The sequence below is a fragment of the Momordica charantia genome (assembly GCF_013281855.1).
Source record: "Momordica charantia cultivar OHB3-1 chromosome 1 unlocalized genomic scaffold, Mcharantia_2.0 BLBB01000001.1, whole genome shotgun sequence".
NCBI classification, from domain to species: Eukaryota; Viridiplantae; Streptophyta; class Magnoliopsida; order Cucurbitales; family Cucurbitaceae; genus Momordica; species Momordica charantia.
The window spans coordinates 20036554-20059124 of NW_028275157.1; the positions used below are offsets into that span (position 1 = coordinate 20036554).

At 33.0% G+C, this 22571-nt stretch overlaps 4 protein-coding genes and 1 pseudogene across 31 annotated transcripts; 3 read left to right on the forward strand and 2 right to left on the reverse strand.

Moving 5' to 3' along the window:
• The first annotated feature begins 1485 nt into the window (after positions 1-1485).
• LOC111005770 (uncharacterized) lies at positions 1486-2778 on the forward strand. Its single transcript, XM_022277398.2, has 3 exons — positions 1486-1695; positions 2249-2388; positions 2517-2778. The coding sequence occupies exons 1-3, from the start codon at positions 1508-1510 to the stop codon at positions 2588-2590; spliced, it is 402 nt and encodes a 133-aa protein (XP_022133090.1). The 5' UTR covers positions 1486-1507; the 3' UTR covers positions 2591-2778.
• A 1254-nt stretch (positions 2779-4032) lies between these two features.
• On the forward strand, positions 4033-15022 carry LOC111005879 (uncharacterized). Of its 23 annotated transcripts, none has more exons than XM_088127538.1 (13): positions 4034-4331; positions 4412-7301; positions 7368-7435; positions 7549-7581; positions 7676-7759; positions 8265-8672; positions 11405-11533; positions 12059-12092; positions 12278-12382; positions 12479-12655; positions 13973-14071; positions 14244-14489; positions 14614-15022. In XM_088127538.1, the coding sequence occupies exons 9-13, from the start codon at positions 12305-12307 to the stop codon at positions 14890-14892; spliced, it is 879 nt and encodes a 292-aa protein (XP_087983664.1). In that variant the 5' UTR covers positions 4034-4331; positions 4412-7301; positions 7368-7435; positions 7549-7581; positions 7676-7759; positions 8265-8672; positions 11405-11533; positions 12059-12092; positions 12278-12304; the 3' UTR covers positions 14893-15022. The 23 variants fall into 23 exon arrangements, with proteins under 23 accessions (XP_087983659.1, XP_087983661.1, XP_087983630.1 ...); XM_088127552.1 differs by having other exon boundaries at positions 7392-7435; positions 7549-7590; XM_088127548.1 differs by having other exon boundaries at positions 7392-7435.
• LOC111005878 (uncharacterized) lies at positions 13794-16119 on the reverse strand. 2 transcript variants are annotated; one of them, XM_022277538.2, is made up of 2 exons: positions 15228-16119; positions 13794-14097 (listed from the first exon to the last, which is right to left on the reverse strand). In XM_022277538.2, the coding sequence occupies exons 1-2, from the start codon at positions 16117-16119 to the stop codon at positions 14054-14056; spliced, it is 936 nt and encodes a 311-aa protein (XP_022133230.1). In that variant the 3' UTR covers positions 13794-14053. The 2 variants fall into 2 exon arrangements, with proteins under 2 accessions (XP_022133230.1, XP_087983622.1); XM_088127496.1 differs by lacking the exon at positions 13794-14097 and having other exon boundaries at positions 14990-16119.
• Positions 16120-16161: 42 nt separating this feature from the next.
• LOC148213413 (large ribosomal subunit protein uL6m pseudogene) lies at positions 16162-17418 on the forward strand (annotated as a pseudogene). Of its 3 annotated transcripts, none has more exons than XR_015792832.1 (2): positions 16162-16300; positions 16778-17418. The product of XR_015792832.1 is annotated as a large ribosomal subunit protein uL6m pseudogene, transcript variant X1 (transcript). The 3 variants fall into 3 exon arrangements; XR_015792833.1 differs by lacking the exon at positions 16162-16300 and adding an exon at positions 16307-16396; XR_015792834.1 differs by lacking the exon at positions 16162-16300 and adding an exon at positions 16427-16598.
• Positions 17419-17876: 458 nt separating this feature from the next.
• Positions 17877-20266, reverse strand: TTN5 (ADP-ribosylation factor family protein). Of its 2 annotated transcripts, none has more exons than XM_022276688.2 (6): positions 20109-20266; positions 19836-20030; positions 19643-19753; positions 19102-19264; positions 18419-18499; positions 17877-18141 (listed from the first exon to the last, which is right to left on the reverse strand). In XM_022276688.2, the coding sequence occupies exons 2-6, from the start codon at positions 19898-19900 to the stop codon at positions 18004-18006; spliced, it is 558 nt and encodes a 185-aa protein (XP_022132380.1). In that variant the 5' UTR covers positions 19901-20030; positions 20109-20266; the 3' UTR covers positions 17877-18003. The 2 variants fall into 2 exon arrangements, with proteins under 2 accessions (XP_022132380.1, XP_022132379.1); XM_022276687.2 differs by having other exon boundaries at positions 19836-20037.
• Between the last annotated feature and the right edge of the window lie 2305 nt (positions 20267-22571).

Below are 22571 nucleotides of genomic sequence, written 5' to 3' on the forward strand. Positions count from 1 at the left end.
CAACAAAATATGAAAATATCATTAAAATGTCACTAATATATACATAATATTAATATTAATCAATTGCAACTTATTTAGAAATATAAAAAGTATTTTTTTGTTAATTTAAATATTTTTTTATATTTTTATAATTTCTCTAATTTTTAAAAAATATCTATTGACATCGCCATTTTATCTATATTTTTATGAAATAGAGAATTCGACATTTTCATCGACATCGACATTTAAAACTTTAGGTTTAATGGACGGATTTGAGATTTTAAATCTAAACGATTTAAATAAAGTAAAACCTTTTTTTTTCTCTTTTGCGAAAGGAATAAAGAGGAAAATTCTTTGTGATGCACTATAAGCAAATTTTGATCTAATTATTTTTAAAATATTCAAATTAAAATCAACTTTAAATATATTTTTAAACTGCCTTTGATTGAGTATGATTGGGTATGTTATAGTAGAACGTGGTGAATCAGATGTTACTCCAGTTTAGAATTCAAATAATGTATGTGAAAGAAAAAAAAAATTGACTAAAAGATTTAGGTTGATAGAAATGAATAGAAAGAGGTATCTAAAATCGTGGTTACCAACTTGATCTTGTTGCTCGAAGCAATAAACATGCATGAATATATCATTTCATGAAATATATGTTCAAATAGTAAAAAGTAAATAATAGTGAGCTTTTAGTCTTCTAGTTAAAAGACAATTTTGTCGAAGAATTACGTTACATGTACAAATAACATTACGCATAAAAATAAAATATCAAATTATAAATCAAAACAAGCATGGTTCAATAACAATTGACATATATATCCAATCAAGAAATTGTGAGGTCGATCACATCCTAGATATTACACTTAAAAAATATATATGTCACCAAACTAAACAAATTTGAGTTTCTCAAGTTTTAAAACTCTTACCTGATACAATTTTTAGTTTTGAAAATACCTAATTCCGAACTTTTAATATTGTATTTCAAATCACTTAGATGTAGAGAAATGTCCGTCTAATAAATATTTGAATTTTCAACTTTATATTTAATAAGTTTTTAAACTTATCAATATGTTGTTTTGTTTATTATTATTATATTATTATTATATACAAATAAAAGTAAAATTTTTGAGTTTTACTAGTCAAATCAAAAGTTTAAAGACATAGGCAGTGTTCCAAAGTTTAGGAATTAACGAGATAAAAAACTATGAAATTTTGATGGGTCAATCTTGTAATTTATTTATTATCATAAACTATTTATCATCTATTTATTTATTTATTTTTTTGGCAAAGGTATTTATCATTAATAATTCATGAAGATATCGACACTCTGACCACGTGTCATGTTTAAACCAAACAGTGTAAAAAAGTTTTAGGGTGTCAACCGCCACGTAAGATTTAAATCTCCCAACCTCTCACACGTGTCGTAATAACTCCACGTGTCACGCCTACAAAATTCAATCTTGTATGTCAGACTTTAAAGCTCACATAAAACGACTCTCCCCCATTAACTTGATAGGCAAATATGTTCCATGCAATCAGATTAGGCCGAAGTCCACCGCCGAGTGTTCTAACGACACCTCTACCGCCGCAGCTCCGCCGTAGAAGTTCGCCTGAGCTCCGGTCCCGTCAGGTGATTGGGTTGGCCACCGCACCAGCTGATCAGAGTTCGGATAACATGGACGACTCCAAGAACACCGTCAAAAAGACTGGGTTAGATATTTTTTCTGCTTTTTATATATATCCATGAGAATTGCATGGGTTCGAAGGCAAAATACTTACTGATTTTTTGATCTGACGTGTTTAATTATTAGCTAAAAAATTTAGTAGCTTTTGAGCCAGGTGAATATTTTTTTAAAGAAAAATATTTAGGATTTTTAAGTATCACAATTAAAATGATTATTTCATAGTTAAAATAATATTTTGTTACATGTACCTTAAGCCTTGGTGTATTTTGGTTTCCGTCTTTGAAAATGTTGGGTTTGTCTATGTACTTTAAATTTTGGTCTATTTTCTTCTAAACATAATTATTTTAATTTCTCTCTGAAAAATGTTGCGTAACCGGAAATTCTTTATTATAAAGTAATCTTTACATTTTGTAAATATATTCATTTTAGTGTTGGGGTTGAAATTGTGATAAAAAATAAAATTAAGGAATTGAAATGGTCAATGAACCAAAACTAAAACTAGGGGAATATATTAGTATATTTTAACTTTATTTTATTAATGTTCTGAATCCCCGATTAATCTTTGAAATAAAAAACAGAGACATAATGTCTCATTCCTTCGGGGAAGGGTATGCGACGAGGTCGGATGAAGAAGGATTTGGAGGCATTTATGGAGGCAATCGGTCCGACGACGATGACACCGAGGGAAAAAATGGCGTTATCCACGAGAATCACCCTGGTAATTACATGCATCTCTCTTTCTCTCGTTCAAAGCCATGAAGAAATGTTGTTTCTTGTGGGATTTGGCAAATGTGATTGGTACGATTAAATGATGTGTGATATGTTTTTTTATTCTTGAATGTGAAGAATATGATAAAAGCCAAGGGAGCGAAGTGAAGGAGAAGGAGAATTCTCGCCATCAAACTCATGCAAATCGATGAGAGAGCCCTCCTCGCAGGGAGTCTATGTTGCTCCGTAACTATTTTGTATTTTTTTTTTTTCTGGTTTCATGTGTTTGGAAATTTAGCTTATTATTATTATAAGCACTTACTACACTTTTATACTTGTGTGTAATCCGGTGCCTATCTTTTAATTATAGGATCTAAATAAGTGCTCAAGTTTTTTCCAATATAGTGTTTAATACTGTGAGGGAGTTTCTTTCTTTTCCTTTTCAGTTCATTCATTAAAAGTCGCTCTTTCTTTAATTCATTTTTCCATGTAAAAAGTGGATTAAGGGTTTCATAATTGGTATTAATTTTTATTGTGGAAAGTTTGATTTAATTGGGTCGACTTTAAACATGCTTGGAGATATCAAAATCTGATGGGTTCATCTTAGGGTAGCTCCACTTATAATTATATTATAAGTAATTGTTATTTTTTTAAAAGGAATTTTGTATTAAATATCTGACAATTTAAAAATAATAATAATAAATATTCAAGATTCATTCAAATATTTAATAATTAGGAACCCCTTCATCGTTAAACAACCAATCTCCATGACATTTTGATATTGTCACGTGTTAAAGGTACTTCATCTCCTCATTCTTAAGATCGTAGTTCCATACCATCTCCATGGCATTTGGTTGATTAATCAATATGTGGTAGAGATCAAAATTTGGCATACATATTATATTATGTCCGACAAAAAACAATAGTTAATGCAACAATAAAATTTACGCAAGTGTTGTTGTTAAATGCAAAATAAATTAATATTTGATAAATTACAATGAAGTAAAATCTATATTATGTGGGTTAGTTGACATTATTTCAATTTTTGGTTGACATAACATTTTTTCAATTAAACTTTTTATTAGTATTTCAATTTGTTATTAAACAATTATTTAAAAGTTGGGAGCTTCCAACCTCAGCAGAACAAATTTTATTTTTTAACCGTATTCTTATGTTGATAATTTAGAAAAAATTTAATGAACTTAGTGTTGTGGATAAATTTTGTGTTTAATCTACGTAAACATCCCAACAGTGGCGTTTGGTAAATTTTTTGAATTAGAAAAAAAAAAGTTTCATTGTTTCGTTTATAGAATCATTTTTTAGAAGACTAAAGGCTACAGTAATTCATCAAATGAACACATAATTCAAAACCTTTGCTAAAAAAAATGAGCTAAATTAACTAAAAAATTTATTTAGGATAATCGTTAATCACGTGGCGGTCGCAACGATGATGTCGATTGGAAACAACGATTGGAAACAACGCGATTACAAAAAGCTAACACCAACCGCTTCACGTTTTTCAGAACTTCGCTGTCATTTACTGCGTAAGGATTTTAATATTCCACGACACAAACTTTCCAGCCGTTGATCTTTACCAGCATCGCTCAATCCTGGCCGTGCATCGCATTCGTTCCCCCTATATAAAGAATTAGGGTTCCTTCCCGCTGTTCTCATCTCAGATCTATTTTCCGTCTTTCTTCATCTCATGATCTTTGGTCTTCTGGCGGTGATTGATTGAAGAGTCTGTTCGATCGTTGCGTGATGTCGGAGGCCTATGAGAAATCTCCATCGCTAGGGTCGATCTCTTGTTCATTTCCGATTGCCGGTGATTTCTTTCCGTGGAGATCCAAATTCAGGTTTCTCATATGAAATTTCAGATGTAGTTATCTAACTATTCTGCCGCCTTTCAATCTAAGATCGGTGTTTAGGATGTTGATTAATCTTTATTTTGAGGTGAGGATTGAAATCTCTCCGATAATCGCAATATTTCTAACCGCGGTCGCGGTATTAACGTTTCTCTTTATCATACATAGGGTTCTCACTGAATACAAGGACGGCTGGAGAAGCTTCTATGTTACGGCGAGGTGGACGATTGTTACTGATATATCAGTCGTTTGTTTCCAGCCGTAGGGGACTCTTCCCTGTGATCTGAGGTGCTGTAACATGTAATTTCATCAGAGGAAGGTCGATTCTATTAGATTGTTGTCATGGATGTATGAGATATCAGGCCGGAACATCCCTATGCTTTTAGGGAGACGGCTTTTGATTGATCTTTGTCATCCGACCTTTGCCATGACAGGTGCGCTTGCATGGCAGGTCAAATATTTAATGAAAAATAATTTTTGGGTTTTGAGGAGGGATCGCACGGGTATTTCCCGGGGTCTCTCCTCACCGGTGTGTGCCGACTCCTCTATTTTTCTTTCTCTGTGCATATTATGCTCGGCTGCCTCCCACTTCTTGCGTTGTCAGGGTTCGTCTGCTATTGAACCTGTGCTCGATGTTGCGAAAGGTATTCACCAAAACTTCTCTGATCTAAATCAATTCGTTAAAATCACAGATAAAACAGCAACCTTAATAACAGTGGTAAGTCAACTTTGATTGGTCTTCGATAATTTGGTGGTGTAGGAAATTGAATTTAATTTTACCGTAAAATAGTCTCATTTTTGTAGATTATTGTTTCACTACCAATTGGCTTCTGTGCGAGTTTAATCCAGATTTATCATACCCCCGTGAATAGTAAGCATTATCAATGTGGCTGTTAAATTATGTGCTCATTGCTTCGAACATACTATTTTTTGTAACCTTTGAAATCTGATGTGTCGTACAAGTTATAACGTTTATATCAAATATTTAGATGTCATTGCGGCCGCCTGGCTATATGCACTCAATGACAATTTTTTTTGTTTGCCACTTTATCGACTCTATTTCTATTATTTGATACTTTTATCAAGGATACTTGTAATTTATTTTGTTTAATCAATTGAGAAATATGTTGAGGGAAGATTTGTGTCTTGTATTGTGTCCTTCCGTCGAATGCTTCTGGTGTTTAGTTTTCGTTATTTCATAGCTTCCTTACTGTAAAGCATAGAAATGGAAACACTCCCATCTATATCGTCTTGGGTCGAGCTGAGGATCGCATGGTTGAGAACAAGGTGTATGCTAAGCCAGCCGGAACAGCAGATTTTTGTTAAATGTTGGAGATGTGCAAGTGGGAATCTAGCCAATTCGGTAACTGAATTCTCGAGATTTATCATTTAATTAAGCCCAAAATATAGATGTTTCAATCTTTGTACCTAATCTTCTTGTTGTACGGCTTCATAATTGTTTCAGTTCAGAATTTGTCTTTTCCCGTCTTAATCTATCTTTTGTGGAATAGTTTTGCCCACAAACAAAACAGGAGTCTTATTTATTTGTCATGATTTTTTATAAAATGTTATAAGATGATATTGTTACTTGGATAAAGTTTTGTTCTGTAAATTATTTTATTCAGGGGATTTGATTATGGTTCAGTAAAATTAGGATGTACAGAGTGTGCCTGTCATGATTTTTTCCTGAATGAGTGCACCATACGATATTATAACATTGAATTATTGGTTTCGTGTAGACAGGTAACGTTTGTAAATATTTATTTTCAAGGTAGTTGATTGTAGTTTAGAAAATCTGGGTATGTTGGTTATCTGGTGCAATAAAATTGTTTTCATTGTTCTCTGGATACGAGTAGAATTACTTGTTCATTTTAAATTTGAATGTTTTCTTGAACTATGCAAGTTAAGCTTTTGATATTGTAAATGTATAATTTTTATCTAATTTTTAATTAATGAAGTAATTTGTTATTAACCATTTATAAAATTATGCTCCGAAACAGTACTATAAAAATAGAATTGTATGGAAGAATATACAATTATATTAAGTTGGTATTAGATTAAAATTTTCGTTCACAACTCCGTATAGGCACAACCTCAGTTTGGTTTCTCTAGCTTGGGTATGAAATTAGGTTTTAAATTTTTTAATTTTTAGTCTCTGGGCTTGTTTTGAATTTTGTTTCTTCTGAGTTTCAATTGAGTATTAATGGGAAGACCCGGCCCAATCAATGGTTTCTTCTGAGTTTCAATTGGGTATTAATACAAAGACCTGGCCCATTCAAATCGAAATCAACTTGGTTAGAGGCTGAATCCAAATTATCTTACAGATTATCTATAACTTTGTCTTGTTTCCTCCAAAATTTTTGTTTGTTTCAAACTTGGTGGATTTAATTTGGTTGGTCAGATAAGAATATTTTTCATAGTTACTACATTATATAATACGGATGTTTTCATATTTTTTATTTATGATAAACTTTGTAAAGGAAACCAGGTTGTTGAACCATAGGGACAAATTAATCATATCTATAATTAAACATAAAGCATATTAATCCAATTTACGAGTTAGCCTAATACCTACAGTACTAACTTTTTTGAATAACGGCCTACAAATAACATACTTCGGATTGTAGTGTATCACCCCTTTTAAACTAGAATAGGGATTTCTTTAGTTCAGCACTAAGGATTTGAATCTCCACCGTGGTTGTGTGTGGTTGTGTGTGGTTGTGTGTGGTGCTGATACTCCGGGATTTGAATCTATACCGTGGTTGTGTTGTTTCTATATATGTCCATTGAGTTTCAAACTGTAACCTTCAGTACTAAGTTCTCATTGCCATTGCTTTATAGATGTAGCATTTTTCCTTGATTGTCATCAACGCATGTATTTGTATTTGAAGTCTGAGACAGGTTATTAATTTGCGGCATATGTTGTTGAACTTCGCAAATGAGCAGGATTATTGTATGGTGTATTGTCTGTGGAACGGGGGAATGTGCTCTTTTCTTCGGCTACTTATTTGTTCCTGTTCCGGTGGTAGTGTTGTCCTTCGACACAGGAAGATAGCAGGTAAACACCAGGCTTTCTGTATATCTGATTTTTTCCCGGATATATTTGAGTTCAATATGCCTGTAGAAATAATTTGGGAGAGACCTGTAGCTCAATGGTGGCAGAGCGCTCATGGCCGTTTTAGGTTTTGAGAGGTTGGTGGTTCGAATCCATCCGGGTCTGATTGAACTAAATGTAGTATTTCGTTCATCATCATGTTTATAATGCCCTTTATGTTACTGCTTTCCATTGTCCGATGCTTGTGTAGGTGGCACATGTCCATCCTACCATCGGAATGCGGGTCGGTGTCGTGAGTAGTTTCTTTCTTTTCAGTTGAAAATCCTTGATGAATTATGATCTCATTTTCTTAGAATGTATAATAATCTAATATATAGGAGAGCCTGATCTGAGGATCCAGTTATATATCTAGGCATCGGTGGTTTCCATACCCTGAAGGCCGAATGTCCTGTTCGTACAAGGTTAGATAACTTATAAACGGTAAAGGACCTATGAGTGTAGTCAGTAGTGCCTTTCCTAGGCAACAGAAACTGGATTTTTTACAAGAACTGCAAATCTATTAGCGATTATGTATTTATTTACATTAATTAGAAGTGGCCGCATTCTAGAAATCAAGTCAAATAGTTTACGACTTAGGCATAAGACACCCAAACGTCAACTAAAATGTAAGTACTTCATAGAACACATCTTTAGTAATTCATTGAACATTACTATGATAGGCGAGGTTGAATTTGCTGAAGTATTATGGTCCGATTGAGGAAATTATAAATCAAATGAGAAAGTTTAAAAGAACTCCCTCCCAGGCATATCGAGCACAAGAAAGCAACTTTCTATCTTTCATTATCACTGATGTACTAAATTGAATTGAATTAAAATGTATTCTCTTAAGATATTTAATTTTTTTCGACTATGACCTTGAATTTTCAAAACACTTGAATTATGAGTGATTGAGAAATAGTCCAGCAGGTGTGCGGAGATGGAAGAAGGCACACAGAGTGATAATGACATAATTGAGAATCAACGTGGAGTGAGGGCACGTGGCATCGTAGATTCTTAGAACAGGTGGCTTCTCTTGTAGGCCCACTAATAAGGCCCAATATAGAAAGAGGGTCATTGTGGGTTGATCTTGAGCACACTGATGAAGTCGAGCGCTTCTGACTGCCCCCACATACATGACAACTAGTAGGTGGGGTGCTCCTCTACCCAAACTGTGATACCCCTTTGGGGACCACTCAAGACTCAACTGCGCCCTCTATCCTCATGGACTCCTGGTGCGACATAACGCTCCCCCATAGACGCTTGAGATGGAAGGAACCTCCCTCCCGAATGATCTCTCCCTATCCATATTTAAGGGAGAGAAGAACCCTAATTAAGGTATGTCGAATTTTTCTACGCAACCCTTTCTAAGGATTTGATACATATGTTTAAGCAGACTCTCACCTTTGAAATATATATTACAATACAATAAAACGATTATAGTGTCACATAAAACCAGAGAAATTGTGGGATGGAATGACATTTCGGTTGTTGCGTAGTATTAAATTGCATTGAATGCACGCAAGTCTACATTAGACTTCTTTTTCGTTATAAAATGGACAAACCCAACATCTCAACTACTTCACTGAGGCATTTTTTAATCCTAACACATTTTTTTAGAGATAAATCTGAAAATTTAAATCATCCTTCATTTGGATTAAAGTATCTACTTTTTCTCCCGACATCATAGGATTAAATTTCCAACTTCATATTTGTGGTATATATATATACATATTTTATTTTATTAATTAGAAATTATTTTACAAAGGAGTTTATAAATTAAAATCTCGATCCATTTATGTGATCGAATTTGTATGTAGATCCTATGAATCTGGTCGAGAGAGACATTTCATGTTTATTATATCATCTTCATCAATGCATCCCTTAACTAATTAGCTGGAGTGGTTGAATGATTTTGAAATATAGTGTCTCACACCCATTTTAATTTAGTTCTAATACTTGTACAAAGTTGTATTTTACGTTTTGAATAATTTTAGATATGTGTTTAGTAGGAGATGCAGAAATTGAATCTCAATTTAAAAAATTGTTCGCATATTTAGTAATATATCTATATAAACTAGTGGTATTTATCAATTAAATATTTAGTATGATGTAAAATTTTATTTCGAATTATTATTTTATAATACTATATAATTTATAATTAAATATTATATTTTATATGTTTTAATTTTAACAAAAATAGAATGTACTTCTAACGTAATAATATATTATATTTATCAAAGACTTTATTTTTTAATGTAACTTTAATTTTCAAAGTTTCAAATTTAAAATCTAAAAATATTAAAAAAATTGTTTTTTGAGTTTCCATGGTAAAACAGTTTTAAAAAACAAATTTGTCAAATATATATCCACTTAATTCATTGATTAAATGATGAATTTAAAAATGAGAAACAAAATTTAGATTACATACTAAATGTCTCTGGTTTTCTATTTTCAAATAAGCATATGTTTGAATGGTATAATGTAATATCGATATTGAATGCATTATTAAAATTAAACAAATAAAATTTATAGTATTTATTAATAAATAATATTTTTAAATATAGCAAAATTTTGAAATTTTCAGTCCAATTTAAACTCAAATATAATATAAATTAATATAATCAGAAAAATTAGGTAATGTTATATTTGAAAAAGAAAAAACTATGACATTTAAAAAAATACATATAATGTAATTTCTCTGAAAATTAATTGATATATTTATATACATTTTATAAAACAAAAATATTTAAAAAGATATATAAAAATTGAAATAGAATATCATGAAAACGTCATTCAGAAAATGGCGTGTTCGAAGCCTCAATTTTAGTTTGTTATTTTGTGCGTGGGTGATAGCTGTATTATTCTTCCTTATTCAACATTATTAAATTATTTTGTAAGACACGAAAACGATAAAAAAATAATATGCATTTTTTTAGTACAACAAATATGGAGATGAGGATCCAACCTCCAACTTAAAAAAAAATGAATAATGCCTTGGTCCTATCTTTCTTAACGTTAATATATTTTAAAAATTTGTAGTCGGTAATTAAAATATTTTGAGCAAAAATTTCTAGATTTTACAAAATAAAGCTAAATATTTGTAATATGATTTATATTTTTTAAGGTTAGTTTGATAATGTTTTTGTTTCTTATTCATGTTTAATTTTTTTTAATAAATAAAAGTAAATTACATGACCCCACACTCAATGGATTAAAAATGATAAAATAAGATGTTAATTTATGTCGTAAATAGAAAGAAATTTTTTTTTTTGTTGTTTCCAAAAATTCTATATAATTTTAATAATGTTTATAAAAGGTTAGAAACAAGAAATATAAATAGTTGTTAAAAGCTTAGATTTCTTAATAAAATTAGAAACAAGAAACAAAAAATGAGAATGCTACCAAACGGATCCTTAGTTATTTCGATTGTATCATTCTAGATTTCATATATATTAATGGTATATCAAGTCATGTGTATATATATATATATATATATATATATATATATATATATATATATATATATATAAAATCGAGTATATAAATGGTCTATCAAATCATGTATATCATATTAAATACATCATTGGTTTATCAGTATTCATATAAGGTATATCATTAGCGTATCAGTGTCATTGATTGATACATCAACATTTATATAAGGTATACTCATAATCAAGTATATAAATATTGTTGATTCCTCAAATAATATAACAAATAAAGTAGATTATAGACATATTGATATTCATATCAAGTATAGAAGACAAATATTTCATCTAAAATTCGTAATAACACAGTACAATTGAATAAGAGAAATTTAACCCACTAAGAAGTAAAGAAACTTAATATATGAGGTATAAATGATGTATCAACCCTAAGTATATCAATTATATAAAAAAAAATGTATTTCATTGTTATATTTATTTTTTGACTTCGTGTCTATGTGTTAAGCCTCCAAATTTTATTATTTTTACACAATTGAGTGGTTAACTACTTTTACAATTTTCTTTTATTTATTTATTTATTTATTTTCTAGTTCTGTCGATTACTTTATTTGCCATATTTATTAGGTGCGGGAAAAATATTATTTGTGTAAGATTGAATGAAGACCGGGAATCGGGAGTTGACATTTGCGAAAGAGCGGAAGAACAGAACAACTAAGCACTCTTGAATTCGAAGCGCTTTGATTTCTGCCTCAGGTTTGTTTCGCCTTGCTCTTAATTTCATCTTCATTTCGTTTTCAAGCGGATCCAAATCAAAAGTTGAATTGATTTCTCTATGCAATTCATTTCGTTCATACGACGGCACCGATCGTCGTTTTCTTTCAAATTTCCCTCTCGGATTCTGAAGCCTTCGAGACTTTCCTTTTTCTTGAATTATATAATGGCGTCGATCGATTCTGATTCTATGTTTTTGGTTGAATACTTCTGAATTATATATATCCTTCGCTCCAAGATTTTAAATATGTCCAAGCAAACGTTGATGTTTCAGTAGTTTTTTTTTTTCTTTTATTTTTTCAGGTAAATGTTAAATCTCAGTATTTAAATTAATAAATAAATATCTAAAACATTCAGATTATTAGTTTGAGTTGAACACCCATCACTATCGCATTGAATGGCCTTCAATCTTGTATTAAATATTATTGAAGTTATTTTTGGGTAATTTTATTTTAATGAGTTATGCGATTGTTTTTATTATTTTTATTTCTGTTGGAATTGGAATAGGAATAATCCATTGAACCAGATTTTGAGTGGGAAGGTACGTACGAGTCGATACAGGTTGGCGGCTACCATGGACATGAACCAAATCAAAATCATTGACAATTTCCCCTTAAATGATGAATATATATTTTTTTCTTCTCATTTAAGCTTAAATTATTTCAAACGTTTAAGCTTTTTCCGCAGTTAAGCATCTTTCATTTCAATTTCATATATGTGTCGTAGGTTGAACTTCTGTGAATCCGTCTCGAGATGTTTCTTTTCAAAAGGAGGGAATCTCAAAACGATGAACAAATGGAGGATTGTTTACAATCACGGCAGGACGCTAAGGTAATTAATGATACTGTTTAAAACCATATTTGACGAACTACTTTTTCAAAGTGCTTTTGTGTTAAACAAAAGTGATTTGTAATCGTGAACAAACAGATCAAAGAATTGAGAGTTGCAATTGGGCAGCTATCGGGTCGTAGTGTAAAGTACTGTAGTGATGAGTGTTTGCGAAGATATTTGGTAGCTCGGAATTGGGATGTTCATAAGTCAAACAAAATGATGGAGGACTCCCTCAAATGGAGGGCAACTTATAAGCCTGAGGAAATAAGATGGGTTAGTGTTATTCATTTTCTTACTTTCGATTTGTATCAATTTTTAATCTAAACTCTTAATTTTATCAAATTAGACTCACTTCAAGAAGTTCAATATTTTAATTCACCCAATAATTTAAAAAAAAAAAAAAAGTATAAAAGACTTCAAAACTCAATCATTTAACGAAAGTCAAATTTTGCCCAAAAACGATCATTAAGTAACTTTGCAAAAACATCAACTATAAGAGGTTCATGAGTTCGAATCCCTACTCCCACATATGTAATAAAAAAAAAACCCACAAATTAAAAAAAAAAATTAATGTTGTTTTTGTCTAAATCCTGTAACTTATACACCAAATACATGTTTTATAATTCATGTTCACAAGTGTACATTTTCTAATAATTCTTCAAATCAAAATCTATTAAGAGGTAAAAATTGAAAAACTTTTAAAATTTAAAGGTTATGGTGGAGATGATAACGCTTTCCAAAGTTTGAGTACAATTTGATGAAATTGAAAGTTTAGGATAAAAGTTGATACATCTTACCAAACTTCGTAAAAATTGATCTTGTTCCTTTATCATCTATTTAGTTTTGTCTAATTGAACACTTTTTTCGAATACTTATTTATTTAAAAATTTGAAAAGTCTTCTCTGTAGTTATGATGCTCAAATATCAAGTCGGCTCATTCATATTTATATTAATTATTAGAGGCCTCTTGAGTCTTTAATCATGTGTAATGCAACTTTACTCATGTTTTCTTTATTAGTGATAATAATTCTATGTTAGGACTTATGAATCAATTAAAACTTTGGATTCATACTAGAACCAAATAAGACATTTCAAAAAAAGAGTTAAAAAAATTACTTGAGTAAGAACTTTTGGATTATCACTTATTCAATGATTGAATATCATGAAAAAAAAGACAAAGAAACGTTTATCCTTTAACCAAAATATTTGCCGCTTCTTATTATATATTTTTGTACGGTACATTTCTCCTGTCAATAGTGACATGTTTACAATGGTTTCTTACACTGTAACAATAAGTTGGTGTAACCTAACTTAGCCGGCTTTAATTATCAATTTTTATTCTAATAAAATATGTTTTTTAAAATTTTAATTTTTTTGGTGAAGAGAAAGGGATATTCATAATAGCACCAAATAAAATGGAATATATTCAAATAATTTTACTACTTCACTAGCAATAAAGTTGACTCATCCTTAACCAATGCTAAACGACTTACAATCCTATTGAACTAAACTGGGTTCAATTAATAAAATTAGATGGATTTGATTTACTTTCATTTTCAGATTTTTTTTAACATTTATCATATGATGCAGCACGAAGTGGCACATGAAGGCGAGACAGGCAAAGCTTATAGAGCAAATTTCTATGATCGTTTAGGCCGAACAGTGCTCATATCAAGGCCCGGAATGCAGGTATTTTACTAGCATCTCCCCTTTCCCTGCCAAAATGCAAAATCAATATTTACTATTCAGACTCAATTTTACAAAATCAATCTGATTTCCCATGCTACCATCTTCATAAAATGAAAAGAGGGAAAGAAAGAAAAAAGACTAATTTCCCTTGTTTTCCTTCTCAATTTCTCAGAATACAAACTCACCAGAAGACAATGTCCGACATGTTGTGTATCTTTTAGAGAACACCATTCTCAACCTTCGTGCTGGCCAAGAACAGATATCATGGCTGATAGATTTTACTGGATTTACCTTCAACACCAACATCTCTGTCAAAGCAGCCCGAGACATTATTAACATAATGCAGAGCCACTATCCAGAAAGGCTTGCTAATGCGTTTCTCTATAATCCACCAAGAATCTTTCAGGCCTTTTGGAAGGTTTCATTTTCCCATCCTACTTCACCTCCAGTTTCTCTAGTTAGATATGAAATATGACTGAAACTTGTAGTCAGTTCTGTTTCTAAAAATCTCTCCTTTTGATTGTGTTTAATCCATATCATAGGCTATCAGGTATTTCCTTGACCCCAAGACATCTCAGAAGGTAAAATTCGTGTACCCCAACAAGAATGACAGTGTGGAGCTAATGAAATCCTTATTTGATATGGAAAACCTTCCGAGTGTATTTGGGGGAAAAGCTACTCTATCATATGACCATGGAGAGTTCTCAGAAAGGATGGCAATGGACGACATGAAAACTGCCAAGTTTTGGGAGTTCAACGACAAGCCTTGCCACAATATGAATGGATCAGAGCCAATGCCAGTCTCAGTCTCCTCTGCCTAGATCGGTTCATCCTACCGACTTTCTGATCTACTAAATCCAAGTGTATAGTTGAAAATGAACAAAAATGTAAGAAAGTAACACTATTTCCAACAATAAATGAAAATGAACTAACTTGGATCATTTCTGGCCACGGTATTGTCTTTATATTTAGACCCTCTTTTCAGAATGTTCTCCTCTTTCTCTTCTCCGCTCTTTCACATTAGATTTGAATTAGCTCGAAATGATGCAATAATATGTCCCTTTTGCCAGTTTTATCATCACGAAAATGAACAAGCAAGCAAATGATTCACGATACAGTAAATGATGATCGGTTCAAAAGATTAATAACAATCAACCTTCGTTTGCAGAGCCGACGGCCGATTTCTTACTCTGCCTGGCAGCAAAACGGTATACAACGACTCCAATTCTCGCTCCCGGCGGCGGAGGATCCGTATGTAAAACCTCCACTTCAAACAACTTCCTCGCTTTCTTGAAGAAGGCCGAGTCCTTCTTCCACCTCCTCAAATGGGCCATCAGAAACACCATTTTGGGGTTTCCTCCGCCCAACAGAAAGCTCCGCAGCGTTTGGAGAAGAGGATCGTACAAGTGGTCATGGTACACCACATCGGAAGCCAGTACGAGTTCGAATTCTCGCCCAATCAGTTCGGTGTCAATGGCCTCTCCCCAATGCAGCGGCGCCACCTGAACGCGTCCGCCGTTCGCCGCCAAAACCTCGGCGTTTGCTTCGACGTTGAACTGGAGGTTGGGGATCACGTGCGAGAGATCGGTCACCGTTACTATTGCTCCGAGTGTGGCGGCGGCGGCGATTCCGACTAAACCGGTTCCGGAGCCGATCTCGAGAACTTCCAGAGTTCGACGGTCTGAGCCGTCGCGTAAGGCGGTGAGAGTGGGAGTGAGAGGGCTGGTTTCAGGATGAGAGCGCTGTTCGTCGAGAAGCTTGACGAGGGTGGTCGCCGCCGGCCAGAGCTGGAAGGACAGCCCTCGGGAAGGTAGCTGCCTGATCGCTAGAGTCGAGTTTATTGAACGGATAAAATGGTGCTGCAATTCAGATGCCACACCGTTATGTAGCAGAGATAATTTATCAATTTCCTCCTCAGCAAGGATCACAGAGATGGGGCAAATGTCGTCCCCGCCGCCGCCGCCGCCGCCGCCGTCGTGTTCGGCAGACATGATACTGAAGGTCTTCGTTCCGCCGTCCCCCCCGAAATTTTTGCATCCGTCTCTCATCTCTAGGGCAGTTTTCTGTAGCCCAAGAAGAGAGAGATAGATGGGCTTTTAGGCCCAGGCCCAGGCCCAGGCCCAGACCCACTATGTTAATGAAAAAAATTTGTGAGGAGGGATCGCACGGGTATTGCTCGGGGTTTGTCTGCTGTTGCCGAACCTGTGCTCGCTGTTTCGCTTTCGAAAGGTATTTCTCTGATCTAAATCAATTCGTAAATGTTAGGGAACAAGAAAATAGGGCTCCAGATGGGAATTAGGAGTGACTAAGGAGATGTTAGATTATGTTGGTTCTACTGCTTTTTTTTTATCTTAACCTAACAACCTCATCTTCTAAGTTCTAATTTTAGTTGTGATTTGATATGGGTTTTTGAGTAGAAGATCTTAAATTCAATTCCATTCTCATATATGTTTTTGAACCAGTGATCTTCTGGGAGTTCAAAAGATTACATAAATTTCATGCCCATGCTCGCTAATCTTTGATTTTGGTGATGTACTTTCAATTTTCATTTCCAATTACAGTTTTTCTTATGCATACATACAAGCGAATAGACAGTAAATGCGGCTGCCTTTTAAATGTTACCATTTCTATCTCTTGCATTTCCAACATATGTACGATTCATCAATTATCAGTAGACTAAGCACTTCCCAAATTCCATCTTAATAGGTAAGCCGTAAGCAGTTGATTTAACTATATAATGGAGGCCAAATTTTTTCGATTCTTGAAGATTGTGGGAGTTGGTTACAAAGCCAGAGCAGAGGCAGCAGGACGTCTGTTGTATCTTAAACTGGGATACAGCCATGAAGTTGAATTAACTGTTCCTCCAGCCGTTCGAGTCTTCTGCTTCAAGAACAATGTCGTGTGCTGCACCGGAATTGACAAACAAAGGGTGCATCAATTTGCTGCTGCAGTTCGTAGCTGTAAGCCGCCAGAAGTATACAAAGGCAAGGGCATAATGTACATCGACGAGGTCATCAAGAAGAAACAAGGAAAGAAGTCCAAGTAGTTTTTGCAAAATGCCTCAAATTGATCTTTATTCAGACACAAAGTTGCCGAAGTCGAGAATAATTGGGTTTGCTGTATGAATATTAGAGTATTCCATAGATTAATTGAGCCGTGGGACTGAAATTTTGGTAGCTTCATTCATGGCTTCTTTTTTGCTTCAATGCCTATTCTTGAAAAGTTGGAATCTCGAGTAGGAAGAAGCTAATTAAAGGTTGAGGGTTGTGTCTTGCCTGTGTTTCGACTTGTAATGTAACAATCAGTTTCACATGTTTAATTTTTAATCCCTCTCTTCTCTGGAACAAGTTTTAATTGGTTGATTATTTGATCAGTTCCCTTCCTGTTTATAAGTTAAAGGACTGACTGAAACTTAAAGCTCCAAATGCGTACGCAAAAATGTATGGCATCAGGAAAATCTTTCATGCCTCAGCTTCCATGGGGAAATGAAGGTTGCCTGATGCACTTTACAGGACATTTGTAGATTTATCGTAATAATATTCTTCCATTATGCAAATGTAAGGTTAGAATACACTTTTGGTTGCTACAACCGATTGTAATAATTTAGTACATGTACTTTAAAAAGAGAAACAATTTAACCCTTAAACTTTACATATGTAACCGTAGATTATTAATATACTAAATTATTACTTTCATGAGATTACAAGGACCAAAAGTGTTTTTTATCCAAAAAAAAAAAAGAAAAAAAACCCATTATATGCTTCCTTACAAAATACATGGAAGTGTAAATGTGGCTTCAATCATGTAACCAAACATCCCAAAAAAACTTAAAATAATATATATTTAAATTAATTCAAAACACTCTTAAAAAACAATGAGCGTTTAGACAGAATTTAAATGATTTTCCACAAGGAACAAGACATGGAAAGATATTAGTCTAGCACATAGATTCTAGAGGCAATGTCTTGGACCAACCAATCGAACCCCTCCATCAGCCCCTCACCAGTGTAAGCGCTGCACCCAACAATTTTCCAGTGCCGAGTTTTGTCCATGGCTTCCAAGTTCAGTACCTGTATGGTTAACACAGCATTCATTTCAGAGCCCCACACCCCAACCCAACGTAAAAACAATAAAATCCAGTAGCTGATAGAAGTGACAAGAATAGTGATCAGTTAATATCATGTAATTGTAAGCTCATGGCATTACTTCAATTTTGCCTTCCCAGTAGTAGCCTACACATGCAACTTTTTTATTTATGCACATGGTTTTTCTAAAAAAAACTGCATCATAGATTAACTTGAAAAGATCCAAGAATTGGACTTGAAACTTAGAAAATGAACTTCTTACTTTAGTAATTTCGTCAGGAGAAAGGGCTCCTTTTATATCTTGCTTATTAGCTAGAATAAGCAACGATGCTCCAGATAGCCTCTGTAATATGATCGACAAAATTAGTAATTTCACATTCTTTCCTATCTATGTAAAATTATATAGAAGCTTTAATCAGGCATTGCTTGCATTTCATTTGTTACTTGTATACTTCAACTTCCTTTAAATAAGAAACTGATTTCATTACAATAGATGAAAGTACAAGAAGAGACCATCCAAAATCACTGGTTGAAAGCAACAAAACAATATTCTGAAATAATAAGAACGCAAAAGCCTGTGCTTCAAATACATGACTGAGTCATGCAACAAATTCATAATTCACAACTTGGGAGTTGAGAAAAGCTATTTACTTCAAGAGATTATCGGACGATCATAATTGGCGGGTAGTTCAATGGTCAATTATCACCCACACTTGTACTATCAAGAAAACACGAAAAATGCAAACAGATAGATGCTCCCTACAATATAATTACTTTCAGTTAAACAAAAGACACAAACCAGTCAAGCTAAATCAGCAAAAGGGGGAAATACATACATAAACGAACATATTAGTCATAAGTATACCAGGAAAACAGTAGAGAGAATCATATGGTTAAAACATTCTTGATTTATTATTAATAACTTACAAAAAAAGAAATTCTAACCTCTTCTTTCAAAAGGTTATCGAGCTCCATTTTGCAATCGTCCAATCTTCTAAGATCAGAACTGTCCACTACCCATACTAATCCATCTGTCTGCTCAAAATAGTTCCTCCAATATGATCTTATAGTCTTCTGGCCCCCGACATCCCATATGTTAAGTATGTACCTGCGAGAGCAAATAGTTAACTGCATTTCAAATTCCTTCATTCCAAGGCTTCAAACACTTTCAAATACTTGAATAAAGAACCAGAAAACGTCAAATCAGAAGTAAATGGTCAAGGGTTTAGAACTTATAAACGACTAAAAAACTGGCTTATGTATTGGTGGGAAATGAGATTTCATCCGTGTTATAACACCAAAAGTTCTCATAAAAAGGACTTCTGAAATGGCCCATATTGGGTATTCAACATTTCCATTTATTTGCTGGAGTTAATTAGTTACTCGTACCAGAACCCAAGACTTGAAAAACAAAAAAAAAAATCCCCAAATCCAGAAATAACAATGAATGAAAAGCATGGCAACAAGAACAAGCAGAGAAGCTCACTTCTGATAGGTGATGGTCTTGATATTGAAGCCTAGTGTGGGGCTGATAACGCTAGTATCCTCCCCGTTAATCTTTAAAACAATCGTAGTTTTCCCGGAATTGTCGAGCCCACTGAGCAACAATCAACAGTGAATCCAAGTGAATGAGATGCAGAGGAAGGGAGTGGGGAGAAAACAGAGAGAGATTTACATACACCATAAGTATGCGCATTTCTTTCTCTTTCCTTTTGATTTTCCGAATGATACTGAGCAGCCCCATTGAGTACGCCGCCTCCGCACCACAGATCTTGCAATGAATTCAGCAAGCACAAGTTCGTCGTCTTTGTCAACGAAGTCAGGGATGTGAAATTGGGTGCCGATCGGGAATCTTCGCCCGGGCAAACGAATCCCTGAAACCTAAACACCATGACTAATAAATAACTGGATATCTGGAGGAAAAATGTTATACATAAAATTGGTCACAAAACCTTGAAGCAGCCGAGTGAGATTGAGAAGAGGAGGATGACGACGATTGACAGAGGGTCTAAAGAGCGATTACCGGGGCCTGCGAACTCTGCCGCCAGAAAGAGATTGATTGAGGGAGAAGCAGGTTTTTTTTATTTTTCTTGATATTTTTTTAAAGTATTTTATTTTTCATTATAACAATACTTAATCGAGTGTGTGTGTGTTTTTTTTTTCGGGTAATCGCCATGTACTATATTGAATTAAGTTAAACTCTAAGTTTAAATAAATATAGCATATATTTTTTAATCTTTAATATTTGAGTTAGTCCTCGTTACTAAACTTTTTTCAAATATTGAGGTTTCAATTTTATAAAATGTCAATATTGATAGATATCTTTGAAAAAGTAATAAAAATAAAGAGAATTGGTAAAAAAATATATATAAACTAACAAATAAATATTTTACCGTTTCTGGATAAGTCAAGAATGATTAATATTAATATTATGTCTATATTATTGATATTTATTATATTTTGTTGATTTTTTTGTAATATTATCAAAACGTTGATTTATCTCTCATGTCGATGTCGAACTTACAGAAACATATACATGTCAACGAATATTTAATACCATAAATGACTAATATTTTTTTAGTTACTTGAGTTTAAGTATTTGAATGTTGGGTTAAAGGTTTTCCTTCTTTTTTTTTTCTTAATGTCGGCCTAAAATTTTAATTTAATTTTTTCCTACTAATTTGAACATAATTTAAATGGATAAGACATCTTAAAATCATTTCAAAGGTCCACAGTAACATACTTATAATGAAATATGAAGAATACCTTAATTCAAGACACACACAGTGTTTCGTTTAAGATTCAACTTTGAAATGCTGGATCCAGCAATGATTAGAATTATTCTGACCAAAAATCCAACAGCTACTTGAGTCCTTGGAAATTTTATTTCTCAAAGTTAATTCTTTCATTGTAATTAGTCTTATCCAAAATAAAATAAAATAAACTCTTTTCATTGTAATTAAGTCCAAATTATGCAATCCCTAACATTTATTTTCTCAAAATAAGTGAGTAAGACAGGTTTTGGAGAACGCTACCACATCATAATATATCAAAAAGTTTTCTCCTAATGTACAGCAAGTACGTTAATATGCAATTCATCTTCAATCAAGGCAGCTTCCACCGGTTGAGGTAAAATGTACTTGGATTACTGACTATGCCTCCTCCTACTCCTCGACTCAAGCTCCGATTCACCATCCTAGTGCTCGTGCCCAGACTTCCTGCCCGAACCCTCCCCCTTCGACTGTTTAACGGCAATCAAGCTTGTGATTCATGACGCTGTAATGACGGGTGATGAACTTGGAGCCTTGAGCATCACTTTTCTGCTATTTCGTTCCACCATCTATATGTCCCGTTGTTGTAATAAGCCAGCTCACTCTTTGGCTAAATTTTGCTTTACCAATTTGTCTTCTTCAACTTGGTTCACTAATTTACTAACTTGGCTTCTGGATACTTCCTACCACTCAAATGTAGACCAACTACTAAATGTAGTCCATATGGTCTGTCTCAATAATACTATACTTTTCAAAAAAAAAAAAAAGGTTTCTTTACAATAATCATAAGTCCTAAAACTACCTCAAGTTACTGGGGATAAAGCTAGGAATGTCATATTCTAGAATTAAAAATTCTCAATTAAGTTCTTTAGGAAGGTTCGTTGAAAATTAGCTTACAATATCATTAAATTATTATTTTATTATCAAAACGAAATATAACTCCAATCAAGAGGTTGTTGTGAGTTACCCCTCTATTTGTTGTAGTAAATATATATATATATATATATATTATTTTATTAAAATTTTGACACTTAGATATATAGTTAGAAACAGATGGATTGATGGATAGACTAGATTTGTTGGAAAATTTTGTAATAATATGGATACTGCTCCTTTATCAACACATTTAAGAACCATATAGGTCTTCCTCTCAAAAAATAAAAATAAAAAAATAAAAAGAAAGAATCACATAGGTCTAATAAGATTAAATAATTATTTCTAGTGGACAATTTATAATGTGAATGAAAATGGTAGGAACTACGAGAGTATATTATAAATTTTCTTGAGTTCGTAAATAGTTTAATTGGATTTTATGTGTAAAATAGAATTCAAGTGGCGTACAAAAATATATTACCGAAACAATACTTTAGACTCTATTCGATAATAATTTCGTTTTTTGTTTTATATTTCTAAATATTAAGCTTACAAATATTACTCTCCCTTCTAAATATCTTTTGAGAGAGAGGTAAAAAACTTTCCAGTGAAATTATACAGAAATAAACATAATTGTGATTTGTTGAAAAGGAAATGGTTGTCAAATGACATCTCAGGGATTAATCACCTTTGATTAACAAGTTTTAATAATTTTCAACAAATTTAGTTCATATCATCATGAACATCATCATCAATTTCAACACTCTTCAA